Source organism: Pipistrellus kuhlii, unplaced genomic scaffold, assembly GCF_014108245.1.
Source record: "Pipistrellus kuhlii isolate mPipKuh1 unplaced genomic scaffold, mPipKuh1.p scaffold_m20_p_12, whole genome shotgun sequence".
Lineage (NCBI taxonomy): Eukaryota > Metazoa > Chordata > Mammalia > Chiroptera > Vespertilionidae > Pipistrellus > Pipistrellus kuhlii.
In genome coordinates, this window is record NW_023425427.1 from 31764011 (window position 1) to 31789117 (window position 25107).

At 40.0% G+C, this 25107-nt stretch overlaps 2 protein-coding genes across 10 annotated transcripts in view; one reads left to right on the forward strand and one right to left on the reverse strand.

Moving 5' to 3' along the window:
• The window catches only part of DOCK8 (dedicator of cytokinesis 8), a 180521-nt gene that overhangs the window by 95181 nt on the left and 60233 nt on the right, over positions 1-25107 (forward strand). For all 9 annotated transcript variants that reach the window (XM_036433896.2, XM_036433898.2, XM_036433895.2 and 6 more), the window contains 4 exons: positions 14259-14376; positions 16349-16419; positions 17504-17642; positions 21350-21451. In XM_036433896.2, the coding sequence (XP_036289789.1) occupies positions 14259-14376; positions 16349-16419; positions 17504-17642; positions 21350-21451 (430 nt within the window). The remainder of the gene's footprint in view (positions 1-14258; positions 14377-16348; positions 16420-17503; positions 17643-21349; positions 21452-25107) is intronic.
• On the reverse strand, positions 7501-12321 carry LOC118716522 (angiopoietin-related protein 3-like). Its single transcript, XM_036433900.2, has 3 exons — positions 11383-12321; positions 9242-9352; positions 7501-7605 (listed from the first exon to the last, which is right to left on the reverse strand). The coding sequence occupies exons 1-3, from the start codon at positions 11857-11859 to the stop codon at positions 7540-7542; spliced, it is 654 nt and encodes a 217-aa protein (XP_036289793.1). The 5' UTR covers positions 11860-12321; the 3' UTR covers positions 7501-7539.

The following is a 25107-nucleotide window of genomic DNA, read 5'->3' on the forward strand; positions in this document are numbered from 1 at the left end:
TTTATCTCCCCAAGAGTATTATTTCAGCAGAGACAGCAGTTCCTGTTTCAGGTAGAAAAGTTTTCCCTTTACTTAGTCGAATCCTGGATATCTTTCTAAGAGTTTGCCAAGTAGGGTAACTTTCCACCTTGACATTGCTGTTTCCATGACTAATCCTGGTTACAGCTATGTCCCTTTAAGAAAATGAAACAGCCGAAACTAATTTGGCTCAGTGGATAGAGCGTCAGCCTGCGGACTGAAAGGTCCCAGGTTCGATTCTGGTCAAGGGCATGTACCTTGGTTGCAGGCACATCCCCAGTAGGGGGTGTGCAAGAGGCAGCTGATCGATGATTCTCTCTCATCAATGTTTCTAACTCTCTATCCCTCTCTCTTCCTCTCTGTAAAAAATCAATAAAATATATTTTAAAAAAAGAAAGAAAATGAAACAAATGAAAATTAAGATTTTCAGAGCAGATAAATTCAAGGGTAATTCTTCATAGAGGGTTCTTCTAATGAATACAAAATATGATTTAACTTATAAAGATTTTGATCTATCCAGAACTTATGAAGATTATGTTATTAGTGCCCTACCAGGATTTGGCCCAGTGGATAGAGCGTTGGCCTGCAGGCTAAAGGGTCTTGGGTTCAGTTCCTCTTAGGGCACATCCCAGGTTGCAAGCTTGATCCCCAGTAGGGAGCATGCAGTAGGCAGCAAATCAGTGGTTCTCTCTCATCATTATGTTTCTATCTCTCTCCCGCTCTCTTTCTCTCTGAAATCAATAAAAATATTTTAATGTATATTTTTTTAAAAAGAAAAAGAATATATCTATTGGGCGAAGGATTCAAATTTCAAAATTGTGTCCTTTTAACATAAATGGCAGAGCTCCCTTGGGTAGAGGGAACTATTAAATGGCTCTAATGGCGGATGTTGTCTGGCTTTGAGAGTGTGAGTGGTGGCCAGAGTCACACATTGCAGGATTCTAATACGGGTGAAGTTTCCATTGAACACTAATGGAGTAGAACTCAGATTAATGGCATCTCTTTTAAAGGAGCAGCTGCCATGGAACTTCCCATAAAACTGGCTTAGGATAGCCTGAAGTTGTGGGCCCCATCTCCCCATTCTCCTACCTCTTCAGGTGCCTCCTCTGACTGCTCTCCCCCTTCTGGTGCACTCAGTCAGGGCCACTGAGTACCACAGCGAGCACCATTCACGTCGTAGATGTGGATGCTGATCCTGGTGCCTCCACCTCATTCTTCTTGCTTAAAGGAGCGGTCATAGGAGAACTGTGCTGGACTCAGAAACATCCCATGAGCCAGCCAGGGTTGGCCACTGATAAGATGAACACCTTCTCCAAGGCAAGAGGTGAACTTCTAGAGCCAGAGTGCTGAACCCAGGCATAGCCAGCGTCTCCTAGACCAGTGCCTTGTGCCACCTCTACGGGTTAGAAGCATGGAGCCCAACACGTGTTCCCTGAAACAGACCCTGGAAAGATCTTTTGCAAAAATCACAGAGGACAGCCGTTCTGAAGTGGAGCAGAACAGCTGGAAAAATTGGGTTGATAAATAGGATTACCCAAATCTGAATTTAGCATTCCTTTTTTCATGCCCAGATTTTAAAAAAACAAACTACTAATTCTTAGCCCAGGAACAGTTTGGACCTAACTCCTGGCTTATTTTCCATGTGGCCCAGCAGCTGGTAATAGAGACACCAGCTGCCTTCTGGTGGGGGCAGAATGAAAAACAGCACAGGCTGGGGCCAAGGCCTACGGTGACCTTGAAGGGCATTTTATCCTGTGACCACGGGGGCATGTACAGAGATCACAGGGGCTGCAGTTGTAATGAGCTTGTTAAGCTCCTCGCCCTCCCTTTAACTGGTGATTACATTAGGGAAGTCACATAAAGTGCGTTTTCATTTCTCATCCCTCTGTGAGGTCATTTTATCCAATTAGCAGACTGATGCGGAGGACTGTGCTGGCCCAGAACAAGCCTATCAGTTAGAACACGATTTCTTGGATGGGTAATTAGCTGTTTCCAGGCCTCCTCCTAGACAGCCACATGTTCTGAGACCAGAAGCCTACATTCCCGAAGCTTGCCTGATAACTGGTCTGAAAGGGAGGCGTCCCCATGTCACAGTGGAGTTTTGAGGAATACTACCAGCCTTGCGTCCCACAGGGCCAGAAAGAATGACATGGGAAAATTGTGCAAGCCGATCTTGCATGCATGCCTGAAAGATGTAATTGAGAGAATAGGACTTCTAAGAAAGGAATGAACCAGAAATAATTCTGTATGAGGTGGCTAGGAAGGACTTGGGGCATAGAGAAGGGAAGCTGTCCTTGAGAGGGGTTTTGTTTTGTCCAAGGAAATGGATTCCCAGTCTGAGCCCAGTGGATCTTCTCCCTGTTGTGGGTGAAGAGAAGGTGGTTGTGCCTCAGTCTGTTGTAGAGCGTTATAACAATACAGGTGTTATACAAGTGTTCATCTTGGACACTTACCTACCTGGAGACTCCCATTCAGGAGGTCTAGGGTGAGGCCTCGGGCCTCCTTTAAGAATTAAAGTCCCCCTCCCTTTTATGGAGTTCGTCTCAGTGAGTTCTTCAATCTGGAGTCATGCAAAGGTCCACAGTGACATCGGCTCCTGGAAACACTCCTCTGAAGCCTAGTCATTGGTATTGTTGGTTTTACTAAACTTAGCAAGCAAATGCTTGTGGAACACAAAGTGTATTGTGAGCAAACACTTCATTTAGGAACAGCAGTGCAGCCCAGGCAAAATACAATCATTTGAATTAGCCAAGTAATGGAGACAAAGGCAAAGTGATGCCTGTTGCCTGAATTATCCAGATTATAAAGACCCTGAACTTAACTTTCCTGTGGCAAGTTTGTCTTAATAATAAACCAGGCGCACAATCCCCATGTACCTGATGTCCTACTCCAAATCTTGGCCAACCTCCTTTTTTTCTTTTCCTTTTTTTTTTTTTTCTTTTAACAATAATTTAGTTTTATTTATTTAAAAATAAATAAGATGAGTTCCCCTGTTTTTGCCATTCATGTAATACATTATAGTAATTTGTAAGAAATAGTATCATTACTAATTATAGTGTTTTGAACTTCAAAGGGCAGCAATATAGTGAGAACTAAGCTCATGGAAGAGGAATGTGCTCTTATATATATAGAGATTTGCTTTCACATTTTATTAATCTGTCTATAAAACCTCCCCACAGCAATGAATTCAAGATAGTGAGAATGCATACTTTGAAAAAATGAAAAAATTCGGGAGAAGCCAGTTACTGAAAATTACTTAGCAGCCGTTGCAGGTTTTGCAAAGCTATCTTTTCAGCCACTTGAGGGCACAATTTGCTCACTTTCTAGATTCAGCTGCAATTTGCTATCTGTCCTATTACAAAGGGAATTATTCTGATTTTATTAAAGGAAAACACACATTTTATTTTTCCTCTTTGAAGTGTAGGAGCAAAAAAAACCCAAAAACCCAACACTAAACAAACAAACAAAATCACGGGAAAGTGTGCCAGTGTCCCAAGAGATTGCTGTTGTCATTTTTTGCAAAGCATTTTGATTTGACCTGCCAGCTTCTGCCTTCTTTTATTAGTAAGTCATGACCTTAGAAATCTGGGGCTTTTTGGAAGACATAGTAGGGATACACATTGAGATTCGTATCCTGTGGTAAGAGAGACAGTGAAATCTCATTTTGAGGAGGTGTTGTTCACTCTACATATTTACACATTGGCCCATCCTGACTCACATACAGAACTAAAAGAATGTGGGTGAGGCAGGAATGAAATCGTGATAAGGAGGTTCCATGGACATTAATTTCACCGATTCCACAAATCACAACTCCACATTATACTCATTCATTTTGAGTCGACCATGCTTTTGTGTTACTGCCTGTTAACAACTGTCCTAACAAAAATTCCTGCTCTGGCAAATACGTTCTTCACAGAGCCTTTACAGCTAATGCAGCATGGAGGTTCACGAAACATCTCCCCCCCACCCCCATGAATTTGGATTATGAGGTCAGGGGCAGAAGCAGTAGAAATGGTGATGAAAATAAGGCAAATCTGGACTTGCATTTGATTACGATGAGGTATAGTTTGCCTAGATTAGGAGAAGCTCCTAAAATCCAAAAAAAAGCCTTCTTTCTTTGATTTCCATGGTTTTGTTAGTTTTTTAATTATTATTTTTTTAAATTAGTTCTTTGAAGTGGCTTGTCTTTGGCAAGATAGCCTTCGGAGAATTGTTGTCTCTTATTTATTTTGTTATTGGTGGGGAGGGTAGAAATATTTTCTACTTTTTAGCTTTTTCATCCTTTGTTTTGTCTTTCTTATGTATTTTATTGGTGGCCCAAAGATCAGCATCCACACACTCCTCTGAGAAGTGTTTGGCCATCTCTAAAGCAGAGGTATTTTAACAGCCCTCTGTTAATGAATGTCCTGTGGTGTCAAGGCCTCAGACAAGCTGCCCTTGTCCCCTTTCAGCCAGAAGTCAGAATGCTCTGTGTGAAATATTACATGCTGTGTCACCGCCACCAGTTTCCCAGGAAAAGAGTGGGTTTGGGTGGAGGCAGTGCTGGCTAGCCCCACAGGACACAGCGAAATAGAACTATGAGTAGGGAAGGACTGAGTTTTTGACAATGTAATAAGGCCATTTTTTAGAAACCATGACTAATCAGTTGTATGTCATGAATTTTTTATCATTAAAAATGAATTTCGGCCAAAGCCAATTTAGTTCGGTAGATGGAGCATCGGCCTGCGGACTGAGGGGTCCCAGGTTCGGTTCCTGTCAAGGGCATATACCTTGGTTGTGGGCACATCGCCGGTGGGGGGTGTGCAGGAGGCAGCTGATCCGGTGTTTCTCTCTCATCATTGTTTTTAACTCTGTATCTTTCTCCCTTCCCCTCTGTAAAAAATCAATAAAATATATATTTTTTTAAAAACCCGAACAAGCCTTCTCTCTCACCACGTATCCAAGGCAGATATATGTTTCTCGATGGAGGTAGTGGGGCATCTGGACAATTTATTCTTATTCATTAAAGTAACGCAGCTGTTTCCTCCAGTTCCAATACTTTCTACGCCAACCCAAACCGAGGCAACTAACAATATTAAAAACATGAGGAATGATCAGGCATGCATTTTAACGAATAATATTGATTTATTCGTTGTTTGTTTTTAATGGATTGAGCACCCATAAAGGCTCTGTCCCAAACCAATAGAAAAACAAAAGTCAGCTTCAGCAGCAGCAGAAGTTGGAAACTTTCTGGTATGTGTGTGTGCTTTCATTAGCTGGCAGATTTGTTTTAGGAAACTATTTGCAAAGCCTGGAAAAAACGTGCTCCCTCCGTCCCTTAAAAGAACATGCAGGTTGGTGCATGTTAGCTGTCCACATGACAATTCTGACTGGCGGTCTTTTAAAATATGCAGCCCCATTTAGATTTGGCATTGAAATGGTATCTCCAAACTTGAATTTTTGCGCTTTTTTGTAAAAGCAAATATTGAAATGTATGTGCTGTTTTTACTTGGGGTAGGTTTTTATTAAAAATGTGTTGTTTTAGCCCAGCCAGCATGGTTCAGTGGTTGAACTTCTGCCCAGGAACCAAGAGATCACTGGTTCGACTCCCAGTCAGGGCACATGCCTCAGTTGCAGGCTCCTTAGGGGGGCCTGCAGGAGGCAGCCAATTGATGATGTTTCTCTATCATCAATGTTTCTATCTCTCTGTCTCTCTCCTTTCCTCTTTCTCTAAAAATCAAGAAAAACATTTTTTAAAAACAAAATAATTTTTAATTTAGGAAAAGAACACTGAAAATAGGGTTCTAATAAACCAAGATCGATGTGTTTAACAAATTCCGAGCCTTCCCCATGTGGGAATTACAAGGAATATCCAGATAACCCACATCATGGGTTCCGTGGGCATAGCTGGGAGTTAGAAGAAAGGCAGTTATCCCGTGAGCCTTTTGACTATTTTGTCAGTGTCAAGTTTTTAAAAGCTTTAGAAAAAAATTGTGGAATATAAACTTTGGATTTCGGTATCTTCCCATCTGCCCCTGCTTTGTCACTCTCCTTGTCACCCTAAGCATCCAGATCTTCCCCGGATCAGTGCCTCGTGATTAATAATCACCCTTTCTCCACTCACACCTACCGTCCTCTTTGTAAGAGGAAAAGGAACCGAGTAAACTAATTCATACTAAGGTGGGCGTGAATGATATGTAAACCACTTAATACATTAAATCTGGTAAGCAGTGTTTCAAAAGAATATTTAGTAATATGGATATCTTAATTCATAAAATTTCAGCTAGTTCCACAAAGTATGGTTTAATTTCTTTTTTTAATTACAGTTTATATTCAATATTATTTTGTAGTTTCAGGTGTACAGCATAGTGGTCAACAAAGTATTATTTTCAAAAAATTTCTAGCAAAGTTAGATTTTTAAAGAATTTCATTTCATTGATTTTAGAGAGAGAGGCCGACAGACATCAACTTGTTGTTCTACTTATTCATACATTTATTGGTTTCTTGCATGAGCCATGACTGGGGGTTGAACCTGCAACCTTAGTGTATCTAGATGATGCACTTGACTAACCATTTATACATGATGAGCTACCCCAGCAGGGCCTAGAGATTTATTTTTTTCTTAAAGTAGTCAGTTTTCCACAGCAGGTTTCAAATGTTTATGTATTTGTGATTCTTTTCACTGTGAATTTGATCCAGATATGATCTAAAATAGTAAACATCCCAACTTTCCTATTGGGTCTTTTGCTATTGAAAAGTAGTTGGACTTTTCTTAAACAAGTGAGTGGATTTTAAGGAGAGCTCAGGTACTTTTACCTGTTTTTTAAAGAAAACGTTCTCTTTGTCCCAGCTTGAGTTCCTGCTTTACTGAACAGGAGGAATGCTGATTTTCCAAGCCCTTCCTTAAGAGGAATTGTTACCTTTCTCATAAGAAGAAGGGATGGGAATTGAGGTAATAGAAGAGGTACTCTGAAAATGTAGGATATGCAAGCATTTAGTCCATGTTCAAAGACAAATTATTAGTAGTAATAATAGTTGTTTAGTATAAAGACACCATATCGGATGTTCAAATTGTAGTTCGCCAATTTGGAAAGAATGGATTATTTTTCCCTTCAAAATCTTTAAAAAGTGGTGCAATAACAAGTATAAGAGTTAGCTAGTTTTCTATTTGCTTTTCTTGCTCTCATTTGATTTCTGTTTTAGAGTGCATTTTTTAAAAACATAACATGACTAGAGAGAGAGAATATTGGGTCATTTATTGTAGTGTTTCTAAACAATTTGGGTAACATTTTGTCTCTAGTTACTTAACTGCATTTGTTTGTTGCGGGGGACGAGGTTAGAGGTCCCCAATGTCCAGAATACAGTGCCAGCATTTACACAAAACATTGCAGCCTAGCCCCCAGAGCTGAGGTTACTGAGGGGCAAGCTGCTGCTTGGGACAGCACCCCCAGCACCTCCTCCTACTCTTGTGCCATTTCCCCGGGCAGGCAGCCTTGTGCGGGCCCTGATGCTGATTCCTGAAGATGGAACATTCTCTACACCCTACACAGCAGGGGTTTTCTTTCCATTTTTCACTGTTTCCTTTGTGAGTTTGTGCTTTGATTTAACCTAAAGTATTAGAAATAGGAATAAACACAAGACATGGCATTAGACAAGGAATAAAAACAAGACAGGATATGGCTAATGTTTTATGCTTGTGCATTTATTTATAAACTTTCCCATTCTAAAAGGTATCTGAGGCAGCTTATGGAGATTGTAAAACAAAGCGTAAACTTTCTGGGTGAAAAGAAAATAAGGAGAGGGAAATCGATCTAAATCTGGATAAGCAGAATATATCTTAATGTTCTTAAAAAGTGGTTGTGCCCTAGCCAGTTTGGCTCAGTGGATAGAGCACCGGCCTGTGGACTGAAGGGTCCCAGCTTCGATTCCGGTCAAGGGCACATGCCCAGGTTGCTGGCTCGATCCTCAGTAGGGAGCATGCAAGAGGCAGCCAATCAATGATTCTCTTTCATCATTGATATTTCTTTTCTTTTTTTAATTTATTTTTTTATTTATTGTCTCATCATTGATATTTCTATCTCTCTCTCCCTCTCCCTTCCTCTCTGAAATCAATGGGGAAAAAAATTTTTAAGTCAGTTGCAAATTTGACTTTGAGCTCCCTAGCAGCCAAGCAAACAAAAAGAAACACAATAAATTATAAGATTCATGTGCCCATCGAATTAAAAAAAGACCAGGTCTCAAACTTGACTGTGCATTTGAAATCACCTGGGGTGTTGTTAAAATGCAGGTTCTGACTCAGCAAGCCACTGGTGAGTCCTAACTGGCCCAGGTAGTTCTGATGCTGACGCTGCTCCTCCCCGGACCGTTCTTAGAGAACCAAACAAAGGCTTAGCTCTGCTCAAGTGCGCATTCACAGCGCCTGCTCCCACCTAATATATATAGCCATGTTTGGCTTGCAGATTTCCCAGGTAGTTCCAGAATATACCAAATATTGAGCTCTACTATTTCTAACTTCATTTGCTCTTCATGTATTGAAAACATCAAAACCTCTGTCTGCCACTGAGGGACAGTAGTTATTCGCATCTTCTAAGTTAACTATGTTATTTCAAACCTTTTTTTTTAAAAAAAGTTTGTTTGCGGAAACATTCTTTAGCCCTTGTGAGTAATACAATAAAAGGCCACATTATAATGTTCTGGTGAGAATGATTGTTGACCAAAGATACTGTTTATGGTTGTTCTTAGAAATAGCAATGATTATGGGCAACAGGTCGAGTATTAGCTTCAGAGCACCCAGATGTGAATTGCACTGTGCTAGCTGTGTCACTTCTTGCAAGTTATGCATCCTATCTGCGCTTCAGTTTTATCATCTTCCTAATGAGGCTCATTGTAGTACCTATCAAAGTTACTATTTGCTACTATTAGAATAGTGTCTTCACATAGTAAGAATTAAAAAACCTTAGCTATTTTTATTACATTTAAAATACATTTTCCTTAAGAAATAAAATAAAATAAAAAGTTCCTGGCAATAAGTGGGAATGGTAAGTAAAAAACACCTCCTCAGCTGCTCACCTTGCAAAAGTACCGCAAACTAGAATATTGAGATTTGCAATTTTCTTTGGAATGCTTGAATAAAAGACACCAGATAATGGTAAGATATTGGTGATATTAGTAGGCATCTGAATTTTGTGCTGTTGGACTCAACGCTTGCTGTTAACCAATTACTAAGGGAGTAAGAGGCACCAACCTTTTCCCGCAGCCTTTTAATGAGGGTGTCTCGTTTGTGCAGTTGGTTTTGCTGCATTTCCACTTCCGCAAATAGTTCATCAATTCTTTGACTCTGTCTTTGAAAAAAGGGCTGGAAAGGGAGAGTTTTAAAGCACAAGGAAAGGGAAAGAGATTACTTTGAAATTGCCAGAAGAGGTTGGCGAGCTTTTTCTGTATAAAGCTGTTTCAGCAGTTTCATCAGAGAGCCAGGCGCTAATTGCCTTCAGGCGTCTTCAAACTACGGCCCGCGGGCCACATGCAGCCCGCAGAGGAGTCTGATCCGGCCCGCCAGGTTTTTTGGGCAGTGAGCGCAGCCGAGGTGTTACAGTAGGAATTAGTAGTTTGTATAGTCCGGCCCTCCAGCTCTCTGAGGGACCGTGATCTGGCCCCCACTTTAAAAAGTTTGAAGACGCCTGGTTCACCGCAGAGCATATTGCTAGTGATCGCTTTAAAACCATCAAGATTGCCAAAACCGGTTTGGCTCAGTGGATAGAGTGTTGGCCTGTGGACTGAAGGGTCCCAGGTTCGATTTCGGTCAAGGGCATGTACCTTGATTGCAGGCACATCCCCAGTGGGGGGGGATGTGCAGGAGGCAGCTAATCGATGTTTCTTTCTCATCAATGTTTCTAACTTGCTATTTCTCTCCCTTCCTTTCTGTAAAAAAAAATCAATTAAAAAAAATCCATCAAGCTAGAAGAAAACTAATAAAATAGAAAAATCTATTTCTTTGTCTTTTATCCTTTTCCTTCCTGATATCTATATCCAAGAACCTTTTTAAGATCGCCCCCTAAGTCCCAAAGCACCTGACCACATCATTTAAAACATATTAGGATGCACCCACTTTCTCATTTGTTATATATATTTTATATATAACTTTATAGCAGTCTGCAAAGTAGGAGGAAGTAATTTTCACCTGTAGGTTACACTCAATAGAGTTGTTGTTGACTAATTGAGAAAATGTTGCAGTTGATAAGCATTTAATTTAAAATGCATTCGTTTCGGTTTTGAGCTTTTACTTTTTGCATTTTGGAGCTGATTACTTTTGAATGCACAGACATTTTTGTGTAATCCTAAAGTGTTCATAGATATTGGATTCTGTGCTTATCATCCTGGGAGAACTAAGGCCCAGCTCACAGCCCAGTCCCAGATCACAGCAGGGAATCATCAAATACATGCTTGTAAGGAAATGGATTTTAGTGACTAGATGGAACTATTAATAGTTAAAAAAGACTAGTTTTAAAGGATTGTTCCACCTATTATCTTATGTGGTAAGGGCCACTAATCACAGGTCTCCATATCAACCCATCTTCCTTGGAAGAACAGCAGCTTAAATTATGGGCATTACTGGCATTCAAAAGACTGTAGAGATACGCTAGGCTGCAGAATCAGCAAGTTTTTGTTTTGTCTTTTAAAAAGTATATATTTGATATTAGTACCCTATTATAGCTTTTGTATTGAAATAAGAGAAAGAAAATCAAAATTTATACCAACTTCATTAAAAAAATCATATTTACTTTTTTCATTTGTCCATAACATCTTCTAATCCTAACCCTTTCATGCATATTTAATTTTTGAATATTTGCAGCCGTCATAGATAATATTTTATATCCTGAATTTTCACTCAACGTTCTGATTGCAAGCCATTTGATTCACTGCAGTCTCACTTTTAAAATGATATATACTGGTAAGAAGCACCAAGGATTGTTTGACTTTGTACAACTACTGTTACTCCTTTAGCTCTCTGGAAATCCCAAGGCCATGTACATAAAATGAGAACAGAAAGCTAGCTTTTTGCTTTATTACATGATCCAGTGTTCCTACACCCACTTCTTGGGAGCAAGTGACACAATTTTTTTTTTTTTTAATTCAAACATGGTTGCCATTACCAGCAATGCAGAAACATTAGCATTTGCATCAATAGGGTTAATCTGCACCATCACTCTTCTTTTCCAGGCTTTCTCACAGCAGAATTATCCCAACTTTATGAATCTTACTTTGGGAGTCTGTTTTCCAATAGAATAGTATTTCTACTTAAAATTACTTTTTAAAATAGTATTAAAATCCCATTTTATTTCCAATAAAATAAAGGTCAGCTAAAATTACCAATAATGATTTACTCACCATAATGTCATCCATCACTTCTGCCCGAGAAAGCCCACCTGCCTTGAGGAACACAGCATCCTCATGCTTCTGCTCCAGCAAGGTTAGCCTCTCATTGAATTTCTCTCTGTCCTTCATCCCTGCAACCATCTGATGCTGGAGCTCAGCAACCAGCTGATGGAGGTCTTCATTCCTCTGGTGGATCTGCTCAGCTCTCCTCTCCAGGTCCTCTTTCTTCCTCCCCTGCTGGCTGACTTGAGTTAGAAGCTCACCTAAAGAGGAATTCAGAGAGTCCAGTTGTTTGAACAGGTGGCCAATGTGACTTTTGCTGTAGCTCACTTGCATCTTGAGCTCCGCTCCAAGCTGCAGCAGCCCCTGAGAGAGGACACGGATGTCATCTTGGGAATAGGGGACAGGAGTATGTCTTTCTCTTGGTCTCCGTGCACTGGATAAAGAATAGGATAAACTGAGGAGAAGCCAAACTGATATTTTTTGCATTGTGGCTTTGAAAGATTTCACTGGGAACCTGTTTTCAGCAAAGAAAGTAGGAGATGGTCTCAAGACAGTAAAGAGCAGAAAGAGTTTGCTGTAAGAATAACCAAATTCCACAACAGTATCCTCTAACTTCCTGGAGCTGCTAAATCACAGCCGTTTATAAATTAGTTAAGAGGCTATTGCTGAATCAGTGGAAAGAATCTGGAGTTTCCAAAAACAGTTTGTAATCGAGAGAAGCCACTGAAGTAGCTCTGGAAGAACATCGTTGATGAGTACCAAATGTCCTGTCTTTGTTGTGATGCATATGACTGAAGAAAACGATTATTCTTGGGGAAAGATGAGATTAAACTAAATGCCTTTCACATACACTGAGCCTGTAGGTACCAAAGGAGTTTCCAAGATAATTTTGCTATACGAAGTGATTCTTATTTTGGTTATGGGCTATTCTCTCAAAAATCATTATATAGCCTAACTGGTTTGGTTCAGTAGATAGGGCATCGGCCTGCAGACTCAAGGGTCCCAGGTTTGATTCTGGTCAAGGGCATGTACCTTAGTTGCAAGCACATACCCAGTGGGGAGTGTGCAGGAGGCAGCTGATCGATGTTTTTCTCTCATCGCTGTTTCTAACTCTCTATTCCTCTCTGTAAAAAATCAATAAAATATATATTTTTTTAAATCCTTATATAATTCTCAGGATTTTTTCTAGATAATATGAGACACTTAATTTAACACATGTAAATTATAAGCACCTGTTTATCAGTTTGTTAATAATTATTCTTATCTAGTTTAGGCTCTGTGGGTTATTGACCATGCAGGCAGATCTTCCCTCCCAATAGAAAACATTATTTTCTAATATTCCTTTCTTTAAAAGCATGCTGATTTAACAGAACATGTCACTTGGTATATTTACCATTAAGAAATAGGATGAACATTGGAAAATGCATCTTCTTAAAAAAATGTTTAGGCAAAGTTATTTAACTGCCCTGAGAGTCTAGCCTTGCAGAAAGGGATGTTGGACTAAATTCTCTCAAAGTGTCCCTTAGCTTTGTACTCTGTGGAAAGTGTATTCAGTACCAGGTAGGACATGGAATGCCCCTGGTGGTGGTGTTTAAACGTAGGAGTCAGCAACCCCTGTGGAAGCAATGTCCAGAATTGTTGGCCAGTGTTGGGGGATGGGTGAGACAGGTGGGTGGTGGCCCTGTATTGGAATGTAGGAGAGGAGTTTAGTGACAGCTAACTTGCTTAACCAGTCTGGCAAGGCTATTACTGTTGTGATTTACACAGACCCTTTCATCTAGCTACTTCAAAGCATTTTACAAACTTGGGCTCATTATTTCTTCAAGCACAGCATAAAGAAAGGTTGATTGGTGTTTCTCCAATTAATTCAAAGATGAAGAACTATATAGAATTAAATGGGATTCTTCCCAAAGTACACTACATTGCAGAAGGGCAATACATTATATATACATACACATATATAAAGGTTTATCACAGCTTTATAATATTAAAAAAAGGAAGTCATCTAAATACGTGTTCTTGGAGACTAATATAAATTATGGCACATTCATAATATAGGATATCACGTATCCATTAAAATCATGTTTATTAAGAATATTTGCTCTTCCCATAAGTGGCCTGAGATGATCTCTGAAAATGGTTCTCTATTCACTTGACCCAGAAAATCATGCAAATCAAGAGATTCAGATCTTCGTGTTTACTTTAAGAGCATACATGAAACTTCCCAGGCCAAGAGTATGCATCTCTGAAAAGCCACCGAGTATGTGAAGGATGTCACTTTACAGAAGCAATGTGTGCCATTCCATTGTCACAGTGGTGGAACTGGGTCGGGGAGGGGTGTCCAGGCCAAACAGTGGGGCTGGATGCAGTGTTAGCGATCCAAAAAGAGTGCTGAGTTTTGCCTCGCGTGCTTAAAAATGCAGAAAGTAGTGCTGAACTTCAGGGTTTAGATGTCAATTCTCTGATCATTGAGCACATCCCAGTGAATAAAGCTCCCAGGATGTGGCACAGAACTCGAAGCTCAAGGGCGGATTAACCCACACACCAGCTCTCCCTGCCACATGGTCTTTCCCATAAAAGAGCGGGTTGATGACCCAGAGATTCTACTTTTGGGAATATATTATATCCAAAGAAACCTGAAACACACCCAGGACCTTAAGACTCTCTCAGCTGCAGCAGGCACATCTTTGTAGGTAACAACAGAAGAACACTGTTGGTTATTGTCCGATGACTGCAGATGAGGGAAAAGAAGCGACAGTATCTCACTCACTCCTCCCAAAATAATTCACTTCTGAAAGGAAAACCGTCTTCAGAAAAGTTTCCTCTTGATTGCTTAAAACAAGCCCTAGGTCTTATTCACTGGTTCTCGGTCTTCTCTTTTCCAGAAACCTTCTCTATGTCTACCCACAGAGACTGAACTTCACTAACAAGCTAGCATCTGCCCGGAACATTACAATCAAGATCCAGTTCATGTGTGGAGAGGATCCGAGCAACGCTATGCCGGTAAAGACAGAAGTAAACATTTGCCTCAAACCAGGGTGTGCTGAACTTCCCTTGTCCATTTACGCGGACAGAACCCAGGGCTCATGAGCATGCCGAGTATGTCTGTCTATTCAGGACAGCGCTACTCAGCCTGTGCAGAGGCCTTAGTGGCGAGTCCAGTATTGGTCCCAGCATGCTGAAGGGGAAACAGGGTCAGTCTACATTGCAAGTCTCTTTCCTAATGTATTCCATAAGGAGCTATGAAATTTGGACATGCAGGTTATAGTAGAGCACTGGAAAATATCATAAAGTTCATGCCACCCTCACAGCATGAGAAGTAGATAGACGGGCCCAGTGTGTCTGCCTTGTTTGCTGCACTGCCAGATGTGCACTGGCAGCATTCAACTACGCACATCCAGTCCACCTCGAAAGAGATGTGAACCTAGGAATCATAAACACATGCCACCTCGACACCTTTTGGGTCTTGATCTTCATCCTGAGGGAAAATATAAATCAAGTAATAAATATTATATCATGCAGCGTTCTCTAAGAAAACTAAAATGTCAAAATTTGTATTTTTTTAAAATCATCTGCTGCAAAAGTTGTTAGCTGTTTCTATTTTCTATAAGTCATAGAATTCAATTACTAAACCTTTCTACTGAAATTATATTTTTCAGGGCTTCCATTCTCTAAATTTTTTTTCTTCTTTTTTTTAACCATCCTCCTAATGCCTCATCTACCTCCCCAGTGCAAGGCCTTCTCTTACAATGGTGGTAGGAAAGAAATCCTAGATAAGGACTCCCCTGATTCTCTCTGCTCTGGCTCATGGCAAGTCCACCAGAGCTGCTGGGTCTGGTTATGCAAATCCTGAATTGAACCAAGTGCCCAGCCAGGGATGAGTGGGGGCCAAACTCCAGTCTGTTCTCTAATCACCAAGGGATTATTGCATCTAGTAAAAAGGGCTCTTTTTTCTTTGTCCAGAGGTGAGTCCACTTGACAAATCATGCACCATAAAGGCTGAATGAAGCCCAAGAGGTGTCTCTTTCTAAATAGCCCAAACATGTGCCAGGGAAGGTTCTGATCACCCCAGTGACCAGGCCCATGTCTTTGGAAAAGAAGCCATGACCAGGGATCTTTAACAGATGTGACTTTGCCCAAAAATATAGTCCTGTAGGCAGTGTGGCAGAGTGGACAGGGCACTGATTTTCCAGATTCACAAACCTGTGGCCCTTGGGGCCTCACTCCACCCTTCATAGCCAGTTATTTTGCCTCCATGTGGTTGGGCTGATCATAGAACTCAGCACTCTTTCTTTTCTTTTTCTTTCATTGTCTAAAGTTTTACATGTTTCATTTTTCCCCAATTGATTAACACCCCTTCTCCCCCCCCCCCCCCCCCCCCCCGCCATTCTCAACCTGGGCAAGCCTCCATTGCCTGTGTCCATTGGTTATTGTAATAAGCATGCATACAAGTCCTTTGGTAGCTCTCTAACCCCCTCTTCCCTACCATTGGTCTCTAAATAGATCTATTCTTGTTCATCAAATTATGTTGATCATTATATCTCACAAATGAGTGAGATCATGTGATATTTATCTTTCTCTGACTGGTTTATTTCACTTAGCATAATGTTCTCCAATTCCATCCATGTTGTTGCAAATGTTAAAAGTTCCTTCTTTTTTTATAGCGGCATAGTATTTCATTGTGTAGATGTATCAGTTTTTTAATCCACTCATCTGCTGATGGGCACTTAGGCTGTTTCCAAATCTTAACTATTGTAAATTGTGCTGCTATGAACATAGGGGTGCATATATCCTTTCTGACTGGTATTTCTGGTTTCTTGGAACATAATCCTAGGAGTTGGATTACTAGAACTCAGCACTTTTAACTTATACAGTATAGATGTATGAGAACAGAATGTGTTATTGGGCTGATGATGATTGGTTTCATATACCCAAATATCACTGTTAATTTGGTCATTTTTATATTGGTCAATAGGTCATCTTTGGAAAATCCAATGGGCCTGAATTTCTGCAGGAAGTGTACACAGCTGTCACATACCATAATAAGTAAGTGCATTGCAGAGTTCTAAACATATGTCAAGATTGTTTCATTTTTTGGTGGCTTTTCTGAATCCCCTAGAGATTCCTTCCTGTGGTTTTTATAATTTAGGGACAGAGGAAATTCATGCAAGTTACATGATTCTGTGTTGCAGTTGCACAGTTTTTGCCATTAAGAAAGATTGAGAAATGACCATATGCTCAAGAACATCATAGTGTTTCGATTTTCTGGAGCCTTCTGTCTAGTATGTTACAGAGAAGTGTTATGGCGTTAAATAAATACATTTCTTAACTTGCTTTGAAATACTGGAGGGGGCCAAAAACAAAACCGAGCTCTTGTCTATACCACTACGCACCTACACCATTACCTGTTTAAGAAAAATTAAGTTGATTCCCCCAAAAAATAAAATAAAATAAAAATAAATAAATAAATAAATAAAATAAAAAATTAAGTTGACCAAAGGGGAAATGTAGCACTCATTATTATGTGGGTAAATTGAGTCCCAAAATAGTGTGTAAATTATTCCACTTTTGGTTGGAGAGGGAAATCTGTACAGGGTCAATCATACTTGGCCCATCTAAGTCTTCCTTTAAAGTTAAACCCTCGTTCCTGGGTTGGGTTGAGGAGTAAGTGAGTAAGGTACACGAAGCCCTTGGTAAGGTATCTTGGACTTTGTAACTCAGCAAAATCAGGTTTCTTTTCCTCTTGCTTCATTCATTTGTTTCTCCAAAATCCTTTGATGTGCCTGTCTCTGTTCTTAGGGTAGAAACAGAAAATGAGGTCACAACAGGACATTGAACCTCATCCCCTTTTCAAATTAAGTTGTTGGGTTTTTCCATTGTGTGTGGAAATCGTCCACCCACACCCCCAAAGTCTTTAGTTTCTAAGTGCCCTTATGTAAGTGAAGTATATCTAGTAACATAAGCTTGGTCTCAAGGACTTCCAGCCAAGGAGTAAGAATGCTGTAAAATGAAAAACAAAACACCAAGCAGACAAATCCTGAAGTAAAGAGTCTGTTGCATTATAATTTATAGTCAGAGAAGTCGTAATTCTTGCTAAAAGTTATGTGTGTATAATGTGTTTTTGAAACAGGTCTCCAGACTTCTATGAAGAAGTGAAAATTAAGCTCCCTGCTAAGCTCACAGTAAATCATCACCTCCTGTTCACCTTCTATCACATCAGCTGTCAGCAGAAGCAAGGAGCCTCCATAGAAAGTCTCCTGGGATATTCAGTGAGTCCTTTTTAACTTGCCAATTCACACTGCAGTCCTTGGTGCGTCCAAGGTCCCTGTAGAGATAAACAACTAAATTCTATTCAATTGCTTTTTTCCTGTCACAAGTAACAGAATGTACCAAAACAGATTATAGCAAAGAGCAGAGATGACTTGACTTAGCAAATGACAAATTTCAGGAACGGAAAGCTAATGGGAGATAGATATTGAAAGAACACACATTTATCTAAAAAACAAAACAAAACAAAAAATAAAAATAAAAATAAAATAAAATAAAAGGCATTGTGACATCAAAATTACAACTAAACTACAGAACAGCCATCATTCAGAATTGCTTAAAGTTTAGTTGAATGAATTCAACTAGGGATTTAAAGAAGAAGCCACATTGAGATTAAAATGGGGAAGGGGAGAGATGCAAATTCCCATACCCACATGTGGCAGGTAAAAACCAAGAGGAATATCTTGGCTGGGAAAGTCCCCTCCTGAGGAGTGAGGGGTTCCAACCACAAAGTAGGCCCCTCCAAGCCCAGGGTTCCATTGCCAGCAAGAGAAGTTCCCATGACTTCTAGTTGTAAAAGCCAATGGGGATTGTGGCTGAGTAAGGCTGAGGGCTCCTAGAGTCCTAGGCATTCCTCTTAAACAACCCACTCATGTCTTACTTAGACTTAGTCCCTCTGAGATCCAGCAATTGGGCAGCAGCTCAAAAGGCACCAGGAACACCAGGGAGGAACTGAGTTGTCTGGCATCAGGGTGAGAGCTGGAGGGACAGCTTTCTCCAAGACAGAAGTGCTGGCAGAAGCCATTGTTCCTTTTCTGAGCCCTCCCCATACAGAGCCCTCCCCACACAGAGTCCCCACACAACCTGGCTCTCACTGTTCACTGTACCCCAGTGGTTCCCCTGGAGACCCCAATCCACCCAACTTGTGGACTCATCCTAGCTGTTTCCAGTTGCTTTTCCACACAAATGGCCTGTGTGGGCTCATGCTTTATATTTTCCTAAAATCTCTCAAACAAGCAGCGTCTGGCCTCAGTGTGCCTGTGTCTCTATCTAATTGGCCCCAGGCCAGCATTAGCAGAAGTTGGCCTTGGTTCACAGCTTGGCCTTACTGAGCACTTCCAAACCTAGTCCAGGTAGTAGCCATTTGAAGATCACTTTGTGACTCATGTCAGATGGCCCTGGGCAGAACAACAGGTGGTGGTTGACCTTCATCTGCAACTCCTAGGAAGCCCCAGAACCAGGGAACTCAGTAGACAGCTTCAGGCCACGTTGAAGTACCACCCAACCGCCTCCACAAGCTACACTCTAAAGGAGTCAGCAGGCACTACAGCCCTCCTAAAATAAGTCTTCCTCTGTGGGGTGGGCCCTTACATGGCTGTTCCTCCATAGGGGCTGGTCCTCCTGGCTGTCCTAGGCATAAATTCCTCTCACTGACATGCCAATAACAATCAAGGTTCAAATACAACAGAAGAGTGTACACAGCCCACACATTGGGGGTGTACGTCAAATGACCAGCTTGGGTGGTCGAGGAGTCTGTGCCACTGCATCTAACAGACACCTAATACACAAGGCCACTCTACTAAGCCTGGAGGCCATAGCAGCTCTATATAATACATAGAAACAAAAACAGGGAGACTGCCAAAGTGAGAAGACAAAGGAACATGTACCAAATGAAAGAACAGAATAAAACTCCAGAAAAAGAACTTAACAAAATGGAAATAAGTAATCTACTACAATAGATACAGAGTTCAAAACACTGGTTATAAGGATGCATAATGAACTTAGTGAGAACCTCAACTGCATAAAAAAGGACCAGTCAGAAATGAAAGATACACTAATACTTTGGCTCTGAAAGCAGTAAATCATTGACATTACCACCTCAACTGATATGAAGAATAATTTATAGAGAATCAACAGTAGAGTATATGAAGCTGAGAATCAAAACAGAAATTTTAAATATAAGGAAGTAAAATAAAACCTAATCAGAACAGCAAAAAGAAAAAATAAATTTAAAAATTGAGCCTCTGGGATAACTTTAGTTGTACCAACATTCACATCATGGCAGTGCTAGAAGGAGAGAGTAAGAAATTGAAAACCTATTTGAAAAAAATAATGACAGAAAATTTCCCTAACCTGGTGAAATAAATAGACATATAAGTCTAGGAAGCACAGAGAATCCCAAACAAGATGACAAAGAGGCCCACACCAAGACACAGCATAATTAAAATGCAAAAGTTTGAAGACAAAGAATCTTAAAAACAGCAAGAGAAAAGCAGTTACCTACAAGGGAGCTCCCATAAAACTGTTTGCTGATTTCTCAATAGAAACTTTGCAGGCCAAAAATATTCAAAGGAATGAAAAGCAAAACCTACAGCCAAGATTACTCTACCTAGCAAAGCTATCATTTGGAATCACAGGACAGATTAAGCTTCTCAGACAAGAACAAAGCTAAAGGAGTTCATCACCACCAGACTAGTATGACATGAAATGTGAAAGGGTTTTCTTTAAGAAGAAGAAAAAGATAAAAATATGAATATTAAAATGGCAATAAATAAGTACCTATCAACAATTGAATCTAAAAACAAAACAAAAGAACAAGTGGGACAAAAACAGGCTCAGAGAACATTTTAATAGTTGACAGATGAGAATTAGGTAGGGAAATGGGTGAAAAAGGTAAAGGGATTAAGAAGTCCAAATTGGTTGTTACAAAATAGTCATGGGATGTAAAGTACAGCATATGGAATATAGTTAATAATATTCTAATAACTATGCATGATTTCAGATGGATATGAGATTTATCAGGATGATCATCTAGTAAGTATATAATATCTAATCACTGGTATGAAACCAAGATAATGTTGTATGCAAACTACAATTGAAAAATAAAAAATGATTTATATAAAAAAAATTTAAATTAAAAAATAAAACCTATTAATTCAGTGATATTTCAAAGTCTTTTAAATTGTCTATCGAAGTACTGGGTATGTTGTATTGTTGTATTTATAGTTTTAGTATCCACTTGCAAGATTTGTGTGTCTCTAAATATATTATTTGAAGATATTGTTATTTTTTAAATGACAGAGAGTATTTTAATATAAAAATGTACCATTGAGAGAAATATATATATATTTATATTTTGATATGACTATATACTTGTTTAGAATAAACAATAGTAAGTAAAAACATTTTAAAGCATTGCAATATCTTTTATTTCCAAATTTTATATATATACTTTACATGCAGGGTGGGCAAAAATTGGCCTACAGTTGTTTGTATGGAAAATTATACAATAATTAATAAGTAATAATACAAAACTAAACTCTGGTTCCCATACTCACAACTATAAACCTACTTTTGCCCCACCTGGTATAAAAATAGCTCTTTTTTTCCTCCAAGGAGAAAAAAGTTCTTTCTTTAAAAAGTATAAAAGTTAACATAAGCATTGATGTTGTTCAGAGACATACAAACATTATCTTTAAAGAAAAATGCTACTACTTTGGCTCTGAAAGCAGGTAATCATTGATATTACCACCTCAAGAGCTCTCACAGAATTTAAAATGCAAAGAACTTGACAGAAATTACTGCCAAAAAGAGTCCTGGTCAATATCTAATCATTGTTTAGTTGCATTTGATTATTGTGAGCTAGATAAATTGTGAGAGTTATATGTAGTAATAAATTCCACTTTATTCTCTACATCATCTATTTCAGTGGCTGCCAATTCTCTTAAATGAACGTCTTCAAACTGGATCCTACTGTCTCCCAGTTGCCCTGGAAAAGCTCCCACCCAACTACTCCATGCATTCTGCAGAGGTAACAACAAGCTGGCCGTCAGTGTTTCTTGTCCAGCCGTGATCTTGTACCACCTTCCTAGATCCACTACCCAGTGCCTTCAACAGGACTGAGGATGCTCAGCATGTGTTTGGGAACAGTCATCTGTCAGCATACGGTGTCTTCTGGGAACACATGGGTCTGATAGATGGGAAAAACAACTAGCCATGAAAAAGCATTCATTTAGACATCACCAGTTCAGAACACTTAGTAAATGCAGCCTGTGCCAGAGGCAATATTGCCTTGTGAAAAGGGATTCACAAATAATTTAATGTTTAAGGGGAGGCAAAAGGAGCCCACTTATGATAACAGCTGCTCTCAGCACGGATCCTTATAAAAGGTTCCCAGGCGAGATTCCATCAGTTTCCCCTCTGGGTCCATTGTCACTGTTCCCAGATGGATAGTGGGGATTTTATTCCTTTGCCAGTGCCAGAACCCTTCCTCTCCTCCTATTTTCTGCACTGCCTCTCGCTCCATTAGAAGGGAGCCTAGTGGATTCGCCATTCTGACCACACCAGCACTGGCTCTCATATTCTCAGTCTGGTTGGTGGAGGTTTATTTCAATAGTAGTATTTTGAAGAAAATCCCAGACATTATAGCATTTCATCCTGTATAATAAAACCCTAATATGTAAATCTACCCAACGACTGGTCGCTATGACACACCCTGACCACCAGGGGGCAGACACTCAATGCAGGAGCTGCCCCTTGGTGGTCAGTGTGCTCCCACAGGGGGAAACTGCTCACCCAGAAGCCGGGCTCATGACAGGTGAGCGCAGCGGCAGCAATGCTAAGGATCCCTCAGGGGATGTCCATGAGAGCAGGCCTAAGCCAGCAGTTGGACATCCCCTGAGGGGTCCCAGACAGTGAGAGGGCACAGGCCGGGCTGAGGGACACCCCCTCCCCAGTGCATGAATGTCGTGCACTGGGCCTCTAGTTCATACATATTCTAGTATGTATCTTCAAAGATAAGGGCTCTTTTTTGAACCATTGTTGTATCTTAAAATTAATAATTCCTTAATATCTTCAAATATCCAGTTAGTAATCAAATTTTCAGTGATCTCATTAATGTCATATTTTTATTTACAGTTATTTGTTTGAATCAGGATCCAAATAAGGTCCATACATTGCTATTGGTTGACTTGTCTTTAAGACTCTTTTAACGTATAGATTCCCCGTCTACTCTTTTGGGTTATTTATTATTATAATTTTCAGGTTGAAGAATTTCCCAGGAATTTTATTTTCATTCCAACCTTAATAGTCAACATTCTTCCCTACTCTGACTACCCACCCATCATCCCCAGGTTATTCCATTCTTCTCTTATTTCTGCTTTTCTCTGGAGAGAGAATCTTTCTTTGCCCTGGGCCACAGTTGTGTGCCCAGCTTTAGACCAAAACCGCTCTCCTCAGAACCACCTGAGATCAGCCTGAGTGTGTTCACAGACATGCCCTGATTACTCTTTATGATTTGGATACACAGGCCCTTCTGATGCCCTCACTGCCGCCTTTTCATCATGCACATTCTAATTTCTTAGAACCCTTAATTGTCTTCTTAATGCTCCAGAGCAAACCTGGGTTTTGGGAACAAACAAATTTGGATCCAAAATCCAGACTCTGCTACTCCCTAGCTGTGTGAGCATACAGGGATGAATGGCTTACCCTCTCTGTGTCTCAGAGAAGAAACCGTACCCATACCTGTCCATAAGGTTGCTGTGGATGTTAAATGAAATAATGCATATCAAGAAACCAACTCTATGTTGAAGTAATTATTATTTTTTATTCTTCTTGCCCCAAACTATCTTTATAGATATACCCTCAGCCTCTCCTAATATCCTGAAGATTCAGTAGTGTCCAATACAGTTGCTACTAGTCATGTTTGGCTATTAAAATGTGGTGGGACTCAGTGGTTGAGAATCGACCTGTGAATCAGGAGGTCACAGTTCTATTCCTGGTCAGGCCACAGGCCCAGGTTGCGGGCTTATCCCCAATGGGGGCATGTACGAGGCAGCGGATCAATGATTCTCTTTTATCATTGATCTTTCTACCTCTCTCTCCCTCTTCCTTCTTCTCTAAAATTTAATGAAAAAAAAAATATATATATATATGGCTTGTCCAAACTGGAATGTAATGTAAGTATAACCTGATTTCAAAGTCTTAGTAGAAAAAAAGTATGTAAAATATGTCATTCATAATTTTTATAGTGACTACATATTGAAACAATAAACTTTAGGCTATATATTTAATAAATATATAGTTAAATACAATAAACTATATTTTTTAAGCTATATATTTAAGCTATCTATATTAAAATTATTATGACATGTTCCTTTACATTTTTTAAACGTGGCTGCTAGAAAATTTTAGGTGACGGCTCACAATGTATTTTTTAGTGGACAGTGCTGCTTAAGGTCGTGGGTGGCAGCCTCCAGTGTCCCCGGGAGTTGGACTCACTCACAGTGAGTGCCGGGCCCTGGTGGACTTGTTCCCGCTGGAGATTGCCCACTGAAGGTCACAGTTGCTCCTCCGCCCCACAGATCAGTGGCATTCTGGGACGCACGCCCAATGTCTTCATATCTTCTGGTTCTCAAAAAAAGTTAGAAAAATAGGCTTTCATGTGAAATTTTCTGACTTTTAAATGTTGGCAACAAATTCAAAAAAGTTTCCAACACTGAGCCCAATGGAATTTGTCCGTGGGTTGGATCCAGCTTTGACCCCCGTTTGTGACTCTGTCTTAGATATTTCCAAAAGCCCTCACCCCATCTACCCATCCTACCCTTGTAAATACAGCATCCTGCCATTAAAATGCAAGAGATGCCCCGGCCACGTAGCTCAATGGTTAGAGTGGCAGCCTGTTCACCTAAGGGTCAAGGGTTTGATTCCTGGTCAAGGGTATATACCTGGGTTGAAGGAGGCAACCAATTTATGTGTGTCTCTCACATCAATGTCTCTCTCTTTCTTTCTCTGTGTGTGTCTCTCTTTGTGTCTACCTCTCTATCTTCCTCCCTCCCTTCCATTCTTTCTAAAAATCAATGGAAAAAATATCCTCGGGTGAGAATTAACAAAAAAAAATATAAGGGAAGAGATGCAAAATCTACACTCATGCAGCTCTGTCAGATAGGCCCTCTTCACCCTGTATGATGTCTTTTGAGGAAGATAATTCCATGGGAATTTAAGGCAAAAATGGCCTCTTAGGATTCCAGAGTTATTAATACATAAATGACATAAAAGAGTCACTTAAAATAATTAAAGCAGGAACCTAGCAGGACTGCTACTTGGAAACGTTTTGTTAAAAGGGAAAGTAATTGCAAGTGCTCAAAAGCATTAAAATTTTATGTCGTGTAAAGATACTCTAGGCTTTGTCTTGATATTCCTGATTAATGGGAAAATCACCAACATATTACTCTATTTCAATTCCTAGAATCAAGGATTTATCAATGCTGGGTGGGAGCTTACAGACAAATCTCTCAGTTCAAATCCATCATTTCAGCAAAGAAAACAAAGGACCAGAGAATTTAATTAAGTTGGCAAAGTAAAAGTAACTAGTTCAGGCCCTAACTGGTTTGGTTCAGTAGATAGAGTGTCGGCCTGCGAACTCAAGGGTCCCAGGTTCAATTCCAGTAAAGGGCATGTACCTTGGTT

Coding starts and splice junctions, on each gene's coding strand:
- LOC118716522 (XM_036433900.2), bottom strand. CDS start 11,859: ATGCAAAAAATATCAGTTTGGCTTCTCCTCAGTTTATCCTATTCTTTA. Junction 9,353..11,382: donor AAGTGATGGATGACATTATG/GTGAGTAAATCA, acceptor CTCCCTTTCCAG/CCCTTTTTTCAAAGACAGAG. Junction 7,606..9,241: donor TTAAAAGGCTGCGGGAAAAG/GTTGGTGCCTCT, acceptor CTAATACTTTAG/GTTAAATCAAAGCACAAACT.